Source organism: Gordionus sp. m RMFG-2023, chromosome 2, assembly GCF_954871325.1.
Source record: "Gordionus sp. m RMFG-2023 chromosome 2, tfGorSpeb1-WG-v2, whole genome shotgun sequence".
NCBI lineage: Eukaryota > Metazoa > Nematomorpha > Gordioida > Chordodea > Parachordodidae > Gordionus > Gordionus sp. m RMFG-2023.
Window position 1 is genome coordinate 2,441,286 of NC_088776.1, and position 14,697 is coordinate 2,455,982.

The 14,697-nt window shown below is 28.3% G+C and overlaps 1 protein-coding gene across 1 annotated transcript; it reads left to right on the forward strand.

Annotated features, from left to right (window-relative positions):
- The first annotated feature begins 396 nt into the window (after positions 1-396).
- LOC135925434 (mucin-2-like) lies at positions 397-12,592 on the forward strand. Its single transcript, XM_065460751.1, has 6 exons — positions 397-541; positions 7,158-7,409; positions 9,012-9,089; positions 9,469-9,513; positions 9,933-10,019; positions 12,151-12,592. Exons 1-6 carry the CDS (start codon positions 493-495, stop codon positions 12,489-12,491), a joined length of 852 nt encoding a protein of 283 aa, XP_065316823.1. The 5' UTR covers positions 397-492; the 3' UTR covers positions 12,492-12,592.
- Positions 12,593-14,697: the final 2,105 nt, after the last annotated feature.

Genomic DNA, 14,697 nt, shown 5'->3' on the forward strand with positions numbered 1-14,697 from the left:
ATACCCTGATAAAATTATAAGAAAATTCCGATATATTTATTAGTGGACTCTTTTTAGGAATTAGTCAATTTGCTAGAAAAGACTAGTGAATGTGCTGTCATATTCTGTAGCACAATGGCACCTATTTTTCGTAAAGGCTTTCCACAAAATATAATTATTTTAATAACAATGAATAGCATATTATGCAAATTTGAATGTTTTTATATTAAATGGAATTAATTTTTTTATGTATTAAAATGAATCTCTTTCCAAAATATTACATGACTTTAATATTAATTATCATGGCATAATTAAGAATAAAGTGAATCTATTTCTAAAATTTTACTAAAATGTTCCTATAATTAATAATTCTGAATTAATGTAGGAAATTTTAATTAAATTTTTTAAATTGTTAATTTGAGTAGCAAATTATTCCATCTAATTTGTTATATTCTAAGTTTTTATTTTGAAGTTACGATTTGCAGCTTGCAATTTAAATTCTCAACCTCGCAAATGAAGAAATCATTATTAAACTTTAACCATATGCCTTATTTATTATTAGGTAAAGTCTATTATTAAATATTTTCTTAAAAGGGTTATTTATAATTATCAATATAAATGTAATTTTATATAATGCCCCAAACATCTACCTTGTAAATTTAGGTTGATGTGTGCTATATATTTTGTAAGTTGCTATTAATGGGCTATTTTGGCACATCTAATTTGTAATTTATAGTAACGATCCAAACTAAATCTAACTATTATTTTATGAATTGACATGAAATCAACTGAACATCAAAATAGGCTTGAACTTTTTGATATCAACTCTTTAAAAGATTAATTAATTAGTAGTTATTGGAACCCTAAATATTAAAATATATAATATGTTTTCATTCAATTCAAACATAAAAAAAATAAGATATTTATATTTAAAAAATGTATATTATTTTATAATTCACTTTTATACCCATTAATGCACAGAACTATTTTAAGCAAATAAATTTATATTCAATTTTTAAAAATAATTTTAGATATTGTGCTGACTTTTAATGAATAATTTTTAATTAATTTAAATTTTTTTTAAATAAATGTTCATTTTAAATGAGAATTTTAAAGAATGGCACAAGTAGGGATATTGATTTTATTATTATGTTCTTATATGATGCTCATAATAAAAGAGAACAAAATGTTGTTTAGGTATTTTATGCCCTCGTAACCACTTGAAAACAATGGCAGACAGGATATTTGTTATAATTTGTAAATAAGGAATATTCTATATGCTTAATAATAATATTGCTAGTTATTTTTTTGAAACTTAGCTATAAAATAAAAATCTGAGTTTCTTATACATCTGGCAAAAAGGTATAAAGCAGGTCTTAAAAGCTGATTTGAACTTATATTATTTTGTACAAACTAAATCGAATCGTGTAACTTTATTGGTTATGAGCTTTATTGCTGCCAGAAAGTACGGCAAAATTAATAACTCACAAAAGAAAATAGTGATTAATTTGCAAATTGGGGTGTTTTTTTTTAAATAAGATAAAAGAAAATAATCCAATTTGTAATTTTTTATCCAAATATTATTTTACAACCAGTGATTATATCAATAAAAATTGTGTACAATACCTATAAATATGTTTATGCATTATTTATTTTATAATTTTTTTGTTAGAAGTTTACTAAAATTTTAATATTAATTTTTAGACCCCTTTGAAAAATTAAAGTTATAATTTTATGTTATGTTATATATAATTTTTCTTTATTAATATTAACATCATTCAAAAAAAATACAATCATGGATTATTAGGACTTACTATAAGTTTTTTTAAATGATGCGATTTCTTATATTTAAAATTAAGTATTTGCCAAAATAATATTACACACACATCAAGATTTTGTTAGTATATGTCCAAGCTTTTTCTACCATCTATGAGAAAAATCTCCAGGCTTGCTTGGTATTTTTTGGCTAAAATATTTAATAACCCTAATCATATATTTCAGGAAACATCAAAAATATATATATAATATGTAACCAAACAGAAGAAAGTGGATAGTTTTATTGAGGCAGCCAAAAAGTGGTAAATATACCAACTGATTTTTTTTGATTTCTAAGTTTATGACTTAATTCCACTCTCAACATTGATGTTGAAGTTTTGTAATCTAATAATATTAAATCTAAGACTATCCAATTAGAGCTTGAAAGAAAAGATTTACCCAAAATTCATAAGATAGCAAAATTGAAGATTTTTTTTTATAAAGAAGATCCAATTAAAATTATGATTTCATTATGAAAGATTTTTACAAAAAAATGGCTGTTAATAAATCTTCATAGAATCAAAAATCTTTCAGGATTTTATTATAATTTGAATAAGCATACCAATATCTGGTCCAAACATATAATCGAGTTAAGCTAATAAAGAAAAACAGGATGAAATAGATGTATTAAACAGTTTTATTTTTTATTAGAATGTCAATATTATAAACATAATAAAAATATTTGTTGAAATGAGCTTTAAGAAAAAAAAACATTTAAATCTTTAAAATTAGTTAGCTCAAATAGGAATTGATTCAAGTCTTTTTTATTTATCATATATTTAAAATTGAATATATAATATAGAAATAAATTTAATATAATAAACTGATTTTAATTTTAAAAATATGGATATTTCTTATCTTAATATTTCAATATTTCTTAATAAATTGCATATATAAGATGGGATTTCTGAACTTGTCCATAAACCTTTACGAATATCGCATTTTAAGAAATCGCTTTCAATTTCCACAAAAAAAAGGCTACCTTATTTTAATCTGTTTGTAAAATGTTATAGTGTACGTTGCACAGATGTTGCAGATATTTTAGGTTCATTCTAGAATTTCACAAATTACACTAATTTTTATCCTTTGCCTGGTCTGAACTGAAATGCATCAATATTTTGAGTTCAGTTTAGCCTAAACTTTTCAATTTGATTTTATCCAAAAAAAATTTTTAATGGGAAAGTGTGAAATGCTAACACATTTTTTGCTGTTGTTGTATAAAGTTTTAAAATTGAATAAAGAAAAAAAAAAAATTTTTTTATATTGAGTTTTGTCTTAATTCGCGAGACATTTTAACTGTTATTTTGAAATGAAAGCAAATTAAAATTATAATCTGTTTTTTAAAGCCTGACTTGGGTGTATGTATAAAAATGAGACCTAAGCCCAAATTTCGGGCTCATTTGCGGTTAGCGTTAAGTGCCTCGATTTGCACCGATTTTATAAAAGCGGCCAACTCGGTATTTTCGCCAGGAAAATATTGCCTAAACCTCAAAAATTTTGCTAATAAGATGATTAAACCTTTTGTTGGCATCTTTGAACAAAATCTTCGGGCTTGCCTAATATTTTTTCTGGATAAAATGCTGAGTTGAACCCTCAGATTCCTATCAGTGATTGGTTTAAAAACGTAATAAAATTTTCGAGCCAAAGCTCTGACCCACCCTAAATATTCGACTTTTTAAATACTTTCTTTTCTGTCTTATTGCCCTCTTGCACTTTAATACCGCGAGTTTAATAAATAATTTACATGAACACGTTTTCCAGGTGGATTCACTTTTTATTTTTCAAATCCAAATTCTACCTTATGTAAATAAATATGTACATATACATATTTTGAAAATCGATGTATAATTTTGTTTTTTTTTAAATAAGAAAAGAAAAGAATAATGACGTCATTTATTTATTCAAGTGGTAGCCATTTTTGTATAGGCTGATCAAAAGTTGAATCAATATTTTTTAAAGTTTCCATTTTAATATTTTTATAAAATAACATGTTATAATCATTTTATACTTTTTAAATGTATGAATGAATAATTAAGTTACATCCCTTCATTTTTTTTTATGCATAGGATAATTTTATATTTGCTTTCGGTTTCTCGGGTATGCCAGTTGCCTTTTGATCCTTTCCCACTCTTTAAGACTCGAGATTTCGTTGACAGATGGTTCGAGCCTTTGCGCCATTTATGATCAAAATCTTCGGCCTTACGTAATATTCTGGATTAAATATCGAGTTAGCCATTTTTCTAAAATCGGAATGTAATGACGTGGCAACTTTATTGTTGCTACGCAAATAAGATGAATTCTATCTTATCATTTCAAGTGGGGGGGGGGAGGTGGTACATTAAATATGCACTTATTCATATTTCGCTGTTCTGACATTGCTGACACGGTACACCGGAACTGGATATAAAAAATAATATTTGGGCGATTTCGAATTGTTGATTGTATTTTTTTTTTAATCGGTTTTAAGTTTTCTTTAGGCCGTGTCCTAAATCATTTTTAAAAAAAAATCCAAAAGTTTCAAAACTTTCGCGAATTTGTAAAATTTAATGAAATCAATTTTTGTTTAAATATTCCTTGTAAGCGCCATTTTGTTTTTTTAATATTGTACATTTTTAAAAAAATTCGATAATTTTAATTCTTTCAAAATATATTAAAAATTTTTTTACAAAAACATTATTAAAGTCGTTAAAATTTATGACATTTATTTTTTTTTATTTTGCAAAAAATATAACTTGTTACTTTAACCATTGTCAGTCGATACTTATCCTTAGTATCTATATTTGGTGATAACATTACACCTAAAACTTAAAACATTTTATTTTTTGTAGAATCACGTATTAACAATATCTTGATATTTAAATTTATTATATTTTATATTAAATATTTGTACAACACTTTTTCAAGGCTAATTTAATAATCGAAAACCGTAATGTTTATATTGAGCGAGACCTCCGTAAGATGACCAGACACTTTAGGGCAGTTGGGTGTTTGTTGGTTTGGGTCAACCCTTTAAGAACCATTATTTTTAAAATAACAGTTTTACCTGGCCAAATCGAAAGTGGTCAAGATAAAAAGGGTTGTGGCCATCTTTGTAGGCTTTGCTTTGATAAATATTAAAATTTGCAATTAGACAAATTATCGCATTTAATTTTTCACTTCCTTCTCATAATTTATTTTATGAATTTTTTTTTAAAATTATTATTTTTTATGATTTATCAATGAATGAATGATGAATATGATACACTATTTCCTCCGTTCCACGCTTGTGTATACTCGGAGATGATGTTGATAAATATTATTTATTTTATTCGCGCAAGGTTTGAGGCTGAAGAGGAAAATAAAATCGTTTTGGCGCTCTTGAAGCTTAGCTGATCTCCGTTTGGCCCAATGCCTCGAGGATGCCGGAAACGTTTTCAAAAATATTTTCTATTATCTGATTGGCCACCGGGCAAAATATTTTGTACGCATGATCAGAAAAACTCGTACGAAAATATTGAGCCGTAAAGGAATAAGATTTTTTTTACAAAATAATCAAGATCAATAGTCGAAAACGGACACATCGAAATCGAGTTTATTTTATGTTTTCTTCAAAGTTGAGTGACATCGGCTATGAACTTGTTTTTAGTCCGTTTTTAACTACGTTCGCTAAAAAAAATGGACCTTACCCTAACAGGGTATAGAGAATGATGATTTAAAAACAGCTGGGTTTTTTAAAAAAAAATCTCTTTATATCCTACATTTTCGAATGTTATTGAATTTTCTATTTATTCAGCTGTCAGTTGGTCCTAATCCGGGATTAGTTCTAAAAGAAAATTTTAAGTCAGACTCGAGCTTGAAAAATTAAAAACCAAAGTAATATCTTGTTTCGCCCAAAATCTTTGAAAATCCATAAAAATTGGAGAGATTTTTTTTTAAAAAAATCATTAAAGATTTTTTATCTTTCGTGCATAAAATCCACAAAACAAGATCAAAAATCTTTGAAAATTCTATTTTTTAATAAACGGCTAAAGAAAAATTAAGGAAAAAAAATGATGTTTTGCAATTTGTTTTATCAAAAATAGAATGAGAAATTAGAATTTGCCTTACATGCAACAAGTCTTAAAAAATATTCGCTCCTAGGCCAAAAAATAATTGAATTTGCATAGCACCGCCCACTTGTACCCAGCTGGGGCTTTGGGCATGACTCGAGATTCGCCATCGAAATTGAAAGGCAGCAGCTGTAGGGGGAAGACGATTATATCAAAAAATAAAGGGGGGGGGGGTTGGCGGAACGAACGTTTGAAAAGTATCGACCGATACTTTTTCTCGGGCTAGACCGCACCACGTGGCATCCGAATTTTTTACATGTAAAAAATTATTTAACGAGCCGGGCTATAGGAGGATGGGGGTGGTGGGCAGTTATAATGATTGACAACCCCGTGGAAACCGGGGCAAATACTCGGTAACCGGTTCCAGAACAACGATGGTTGGTTGTGAATTAGAGTGTTCTATCAAATTAGAGGAGAATTTATCGCATCTTAAATAGGCAATCACAGGTGCGATACGGATAAATGATTATTCCTTTTAATTATCGTTGAGAACTTGGATAGAAGCAAAAAAAAATCTTTACAATATTAAATATTTTCTATGAATTTAGTTACATACATATATATATATATATTAATTTTACGGTACGTGAGGCCTATAAAATAATTAAATCGAAATGTATTAACTCGCATAAGGGTGCGAACGAATTGAGCGTGTCAAATGTTGCGTAGCGCAAATAATGTATTTCAAATGGCCTCGTGCAATTTACCGTTTGGCGTCAGCCACCATTTAAAACAAAAACTTCTAATATGCTTGCTTTTTAAATAATTTTTTAGTTTTATTCTTAGCTTTTGTAAATATTATATAATTAAAATATGTAATATAAATAACTTACTGATATATCCTTAAAAAAAAGGAATATTTAGAAATTTAAAGAAATAAGAAGGCAGACGATAATATAATTTTCGAAAGACAACCTCAAATTGTAACAAAGGACGTGTTACGTTTTTTTTTAAATTTAAGAATTACGGCAAAACGTAAACGCTCAATTTTTGCGCACTATAAAAACCGAATAAATACAAAAAGGCCTTAAAAAAAGTATTTGACGACCCAATTTACAAATCAATTTTCCTCCTCGTTAATATAATTTGTGGATGTAGTAGCGGATGGAATTAGAACATTCTAATACTTAAGCGACGTATACATATTGTTTAAAAATCTCTTGAATATTATACTCCTTCTTTCAAGAACGGAAACCAGGGTTCTATTTTATTTCCGGTTTCAAATTGAGAATTTTAATAATAACTTGCCTGACATTTGTTATTTTTTTTCTCCAGAATTTCTCGCTTATTCATGGCTCCTACTCCTAACCTCGTCACTCGTGTCGTCTTCACCCCCAAGTTCAACCCTTTCGCCCACCACTACTATGCCCAACTTTTGTGCCCAATGGCAGGATTGCCAATCATGTCTAAGGGATCACATGGAAAACCCCAGGGTTGACGAGATCGAGAAACTGGGGTACCAGAGTTATTCCAATTGCCACTTCAAGGTTTGCTACGAGGCCAAGGCCAGCAATCAGATGTTCACTAGTGAGTAACTTTTTTTATATTTCATATTTTATAAAGCGTGGAATACGTCAGTCCGAATACCGATACTGCCGAATAGTGACGCAAAATCGCTCCGCCGGTTTTTTAAAAAACGGCTAACTCAATACTTTAGCCAAGGAAAAAAATCGTTTAAACCTCGAGATTTGGCTAATAGATGTCCGAATCTTTGTGCTAATCTATGAGAAAAATCTTCGCGATTCGCGTTATATTATTCTAGATAATGTTCTGAATTAAGCCGTTTTAAAAAATTCGCCTCAAATGGAGCGGTTTTCCATCTCAGTCGCCAAATATTGACGTATAAAAAAAGAATTTAGCTCGAAATATTGAATTTTGAAAAGTTATTCTACTATACACTTTTTTTTAAAGATGGTTAGATAATTTTGTATCGACAGTAAAAAGTATCGGTGAATGGTATCGACCACATTTTATTTAAAGCATACTTATTGCAAAAAAAACTTGAAGAGTTTATTGGGTCCGGCGCGGAATATATAATTTTTAAAGATTCGATTTTCTCATTTTTTTTTGAAACCGGAACTGAAGCTTGTTTTAAAAAAAATGTAAAAACCGCTACTAACCGCATTCGATTTGAAAAATACGATATTAACTGCATTTAACTCGATTTTAATATTTTAAAGAGATGAAAAAAACTAATAACGAATACGAGATAATAAAATGATTAATCCGAATACACGCGGTCATTCACGATATCGATTATCGTTATCGGCTACCTCCAGTTTTGACTAATACCGGAAGTCGATATTTTGACCAATACTGGTGGCCGATATTTCGACCAATAAAAAAACGCCTTTATAACCTCCAGTTCTAAACCCGAGCCTCTATAATGTGCCTTGCCCCAAAATATGATCAAACTTTTCTCCCCTAATTTGACTAAATAATGAGGCTTCTGGTGATGTACGCGTTTGTTTTTTAAATTTACAAAATCCGATTTAACGGAAATGTACTTCTATCAATCGTATTTGTACTTTTCTCCCAAATTAAATTTGTTCCAATCAGATGGAAATTGAGAAAAACCCTAGCGTAGCTCTGTTGAACCTTCGACGTCAGAGGGCTAAAGCGCTATGTATCACGTGATTTACAAATTTTCTAAGCTGGTTTAAGGAGTTAAATTTAATTCACTTCTATAAATAGCACGTTTAAAATATAATTAATGAATGAATGGCAATATAAGTTTACGCGCAAATTTGGTGAACGTTATTTGTCAACCTCTAAGAATACACGCTACAATTATAGTTTATTTGGCATCTAACACTGCCCGTGTCAAAGCGGTATTTCCGCAATTTTGATCCACCCCCCCCCCCTTCTCTAAACAAATTCGTATTCGTACAAATAAATAGAAAATTCTCCATTCACGTCTGATTGAACGTATTATCTACCAATAGTAAATTACCCTATCCGATTCGTTTGAAGGGAATCGAATACGAACGAATCATCGTTCGTTTTTGAACCGAACGCAATTACGAAATTTTTTTTAGCCAATAACGAGGCTAGGATTATTCAATCAATAGACTTTATGATAATATAATATATACTTTTAAAAAAAAATATAAATCTTTTTTGGAAAAGTTTGCCATGCGGAAGATCAAGAAGTCCCATGCCCTGATCACATCGAAGAAACTTTGATCATAAATGACACGGCGAAATGTAAAAATTATTGTGTAGAAATCGAATATCCTATTATTTTATGATATTTTTTTGTAAAAAAATCTGACATCATTAAGGGGTAGGAGGGAAATACCCACTGTTTAAGTTACTTTTCAATGTAACGTGCTACTTTTAACGCTATACGAAGTTATTATTAAAAAAAATGTTCATTTTAGGATTTTTAGATTTAAAAATGGCGTCGATATTTGTTAGTTAATGTATCTTAGATTGGGTATTAGATTAATCAACTTTACCAGCACTACTTTTGATTCTCTCTGTCTCTTCCTCTTTTTCTGAATAGAATTTTCTTTCTTTTCAATTGTACATAATAGTATTTATATTTTTTAAATGCTTTTTTAATATCTTTATCGAAATCTAGGTCCCGAAATCGTCAAGCCCAAAGTCACCAAGACGACTAAACCTGGTATCTTTTGATCAAAAACAAAAATAAAATTACTTTTTTTTTGTATATTTAATTTAGTATGAATGTGTATAAGAAAGAACTAATAACTAATGTGTATACAAATATCATCTTCATTTTTTTTTAAACTAAGGCCTCCTTGATGTATAGTGCACAACATAGCGGTGCGAAAAATCATTGAGGTGTAATTGGCATCTTCATTTTGAGTTGTGACGTTTATCAGTTTTCATATATAAACACGAAATTAAAAAGGGAAATAATATTTAGGATCAGGTTTTTTTGGCTCAAAATGGCTGTTTTTTTGGGTTGGTTAATCGAAATATTTTGGATCTCGATCCGAAACCATATTAATAAGTTTTTAAAAAAAACAATTAAATTTAGGTTTCATTTTTTGTTTAATATCGCGAATGAAATAATATTAGCCGATACTACGTCAGAAACCGTGATGCCCGTCAATACTACCATAATACCTGAGGCTAATGTCACGGACAGCCCGACGATGACGACAAGTTTAAATCCGTGATATGAATTATATATATATATTCTAAATATCATTTTTTTTTTGCAATTGCGCACTTTTTTTTATTTAGTCTCCTTTAGTCAACATTTAGCTTTATCTTTCGATTATTGTAGTTGTAAATAGACACTCTATGACTGCTGAGTGTTTGTAGAATCGGCCTTGATATCATCCATCCTTTCTAGCTGTTTTTGTTTCATTTCTATCCCATTAAAACTAACCCACTTCTTTGAAATAATCATTTAACGTTAGCGAGACAAACTATCGTAGCCTTCTTTCGAGGTGGTGACTGGCCTTGAAGCTCAATTCCTACTTGGGTCCCCAAGGAGTGGATGGAACGTCTCTTTAAATTCGATATTTTAAAAAAAAATTATTTGAGTTTTGTATTCTCCATCTTTTGAGTATCTGTTAAAATGGGAAATATTATTCTTCATAATTTTTAAATCTAATTTTGGCAGGATTATCCCTCTATTGTTACGTGAGTTTTTAAGGAACATATTATTTCGTTATTATATATATATCAGGCGCGTAACCAATGGGGGTGAAAGGGGGAAATCCCCCCCCCATCGCAAATTTGACTGTTTTCATAAATATTTTAAATTCGGAAACAATCCTGTAAAATATTAAATATTGCATAAAATTTTACTCCACCCTCCCACCCCCCCCCCCCCACCAAACAAAATTTTACAAATATTTGAATATCAATTTTCCAACATAAAACTTATTTTTTATAAATAATTTTTTTTTAAATTTCCATTCAAAAATATTAATAAAAAATGGAGAAATTTTTAGTCAAAGACAAAGATATTGAAATCAAGCGGTATATAATTTATTATTAAATATATTTATTTTGTGAAATTCAAAATTATTAGTTAGTGAGTTAAAATTTATTTTTAATAATATTTTAATTATTAATAAATATCTAATTTTTCTTTAGAACAGAAGATATACAAAATTTAAATATGTCTTGAGCATGTTGGCTTCTCGATATTTTGAAGTTATTTTATATTCTTGCATGTTTGCCCATTACAATATGCACGAATGAAAGGACAATTTCAAACTTGAGAGGCTGAAGACATTTTTACGAAGTACTACTTCAGAATATCGGCTAAATGGATTGGCTATGTTAAATATTCATAGAGATTTAGTTCTAACGACGAACGAAATTCTAGATGAATTGGCAACATCCACGAAAATTAAAAATTACATTATAGTTATAGTGTTTAATAAACTTTTTGATAGAAGTTATAAAAACTTGCTTTTTAAATTATTTTCTAGTCAATATTTTATACACTGTGCACAATAAAAATTTTTTATTCTACTTATATTGTATGAGAATTGAAGCTGAGGCTAGTTTTTAAAGCAAATTTTAAAATAAAATGACATTAAACTTTATTTCAACTTTACATTTAAAAAAACTTTATTAAATATAACATACCTAACTTAAAATAATAAAAAAATAGGCTTTGTAATATCGATATGCACAAATTAGTAAATAAAAGTTAAAAATAGATATATAATTATTATTAAATTATGAATAATTTTATAGAAAAGCTAAAACATAAGACCCGGGAAAAGCTGGCCGAAAGCCAGCTAAGAGAGTTTGAGGGCGAAGTCCCCAAAAAAAATTCCCCCCCCCCCATAAGAAAATCCTGGATACGCCACTGATATATATACTCACTAAAATGTCTCATTTTGTTATATCACATCCATCTCTAGTTGTTAAACCTAATTATTACCAGTAGGGGGGGGGATTCAACCCCAAGAACAATATTTAAAGGGATACGTAATCAAATGTATTTATTTATTTTTTTAGGATTTACCATTGAAATTTTTAATATATATTAGTCTTTGAGGTCGGTGATGATTAAATCGCCCTAAATACAATGACAGGCTCCTAAATTTTCTCGCACCTAAATATTTTGATTTGTAAGATAAGGTGCTCATAAATCTATAAGAAATTTTGAATAGCATTCCAATTCGGGGAGGGGGGGGGTTATAATTCTCCATCACTTCAAGTGAGTAATTTAAAGGTTTCGCTAAGCGCAACAATCGATTAATTACTACACATTGGAAAATTAAAAGGTATTCTGATATTATACAATTCTAATATTTAATAACAGAAACTACGCCAGTCACAAACACTACCGTCAACCCCAACACGACCACCACTCCTTCCCACACCAATGCTACAACTGTTCCCACGGTGACTACCCTCAAACCTACTAACGTTACTAACTCAACAATCCCTACCACATCATCTAATCCCACCGCAACACCATCCCATAATGTCACCATCACCCCAATCACGGCTCCCACTGCTATTCCGTCTCATAACAGTAAGAACAAATTTAGCCTTTCCTCGTTCATAGGGGGCATGTGCCTCATGGCCGGCATATCTACCCTCATTTACTTTGGTACCAAGTATTACCGGTCCAACGCGGCCCGGTATAGACAATTTTGAGATAGTCTCTGGGAGAAAAAAAAATATAATGCTAAACGAACTTTTTATAATGTCTTTATTCCTTTTTTTTCCAGTTTTCTAAAAATTAAAAATAAATATAATCTATCTATCTAAACGGTGAATATCCATTTAAATTTTCCTTTTTTGTATTATCTAAGATCTAATGAGTTCTTTTAGCATCTACCAGCTCTTATTTTAACTAAATATTATAAACATTTTTTTTTTAAATCACATTGGATTTTCCCATTCCCCCACCCCCCAGTTGCCTTCTTTTTTATTACGTACATATTTTTTTTCACCGATAAGGCCTCCATACTACCGAATATTTATTTTATAAAAGAAAAGAATACTGGAAGACATTTTATTTTATTTTAAGTCGCAATATATATATATATAACATATATCTTTAATGGGAACAAATGGAGCTATAGTATCTGCTTCTTCTTTTTTTAAACAAAAAATCATCATTTGCAAACTTTATAGGCTATGGCATCGTATCATTTTTAAGTGCGTGCTTTATATAAATTTAAATCAAAAGTTTCCCACAATTATATATATAATATATAATTTTTAATATATCTTTATATAAAAAATAAAAGTCAAATAATCGAATAGATATTTTTTTAATACTTCAAATAACAAATATATTATTCTTGTTTTTTTTAAAATGGATTTTAAGAAATAATGTTAAGATAATGCATATTTTTAAATTTCTTTTTTTTTCTACATAATTTGTTACTCTATTTAATCTCTCTCGATCTGTCATTTGAATAATTGTGCCTTCAGATAATGTTTTAAATAGGTGATTCGCAATGATTCAATATTTGTATATTGCCTTTTTTCCCCCTCCTTTTTTTAATGATTTTTTTTTTAACATGTAACAAATTCACATCATATTTTTATAAAATATATTATTATGTGTATTTCCATATTGGTTACCATTTATATAATATTTAAAGTTTTTAATTATTTTATTTTTTTCAATTCTCGATTCCCACTCATCTTTTGCCAACAAATATTAATCCCGTTTTAATTTTTTTTTTTTAAATAAAATAATATTTTTAAAGATTTATATAATATTATTATTATATATATATATATATATAAAATATTATATTCTTAATAAAAAATGAATAAAAGGTGTTTTGAATTTATGTCTTTGCTTTGTTTTAGTTATAAACTTGTTAAACTAAGATTTGTTCCATAGTAAAATTGTAATTGTAATAATGGTTATTTTTAACCAATTCAAATTTTATGTATTCCATAAATGTAAAATAAGATTTCAGTGAAGATGAGCTTATAGATGTGTGGTGGTACGAAATAGATTTAAGATTTGAGCGATAAACGGCTAACTCAATATTTTATCCATAAAAATTTTACTCAAGCCTGAAGATTTTGCTCATAGATGGCGCAAAGGTCTGGACTTCTCTTAGCGAAATCTAGAGACTTAGACAATATTTATCTGGCTAAAATATTGAGTTAGCCGTTTTTAAAAATCGGCTCAAAACGATCCGTTTAGCAACACTAGTCCTAAGAGGAGGGTTTTGATAAACCTGAAGAATGAATTTTAGAACTACTTCTAATTTATATTTAATTTTTATACGGATTTTTCATATAAATTAAAAAAAATACCAAAATGTTTACGGCTGAAATTTAAAGGGTAATTACTCTACACATGCGAAAATACATTCCCGGTTAAATCGGACTTTAAAATTTTTTAAATCGCCTTATGTAAAGGATTTAAAATCAAGAGATTCTGAATCTCATACGACATATATATAAATGTATGTTAATTTTGTTGATTTTATTTTAGGAGGATAGAATATTTACAAAATAAAAATATATAATTTATATCTAGAAATCAAAATAAAAAGATATCTTTTTAATATGAAATTTTAAAGTAAAACATTTGAATAAGAAAAAAAAATTATAAAATAATGCGAGGGTTAAATCAAAATTACAAAAATAAGTTAGAATAATGTTTACAGGATTTTTTTTATCTCTTCCATTGTCTATAATGTAAAGATTAAACAAATTAATATATTTTAAGTAATAGATAAGATAACTTTAAATGACAAAAATTATATAATTAAACAATACTTTAATTTATTAATATTTCTATTATATAACAATATGACAGTTATTTTTAGAAAGAGTTTTAAGTTCTTATTTATTGTCAGATATTTATAGATAATTTATCGATTTT

Bases quoted from the DNA above. Each gene is read 5' to 3' on its own strand.
- LOC135925434 (XM_065460751.1), top strand. From the start codon at position 493: ATGAAGAAATCATTATTAAACTTTAACCATATGCCTTATTTATTATTA. The intron at 542-7,157 runs GTAAAGTCTATT...TTTTTTCTCCAG, and splicing joins TATGCCTTATTTATTATTAG to AATTTCTCGCTTATTCATGG. The intron at 9,090-9,468 runs GTAAAAATTATT...ATCGAAATCTAG, and splicing joins CATAAATGACACGGCGAAAT to GTCCCGAAATCGTCAAGCCC.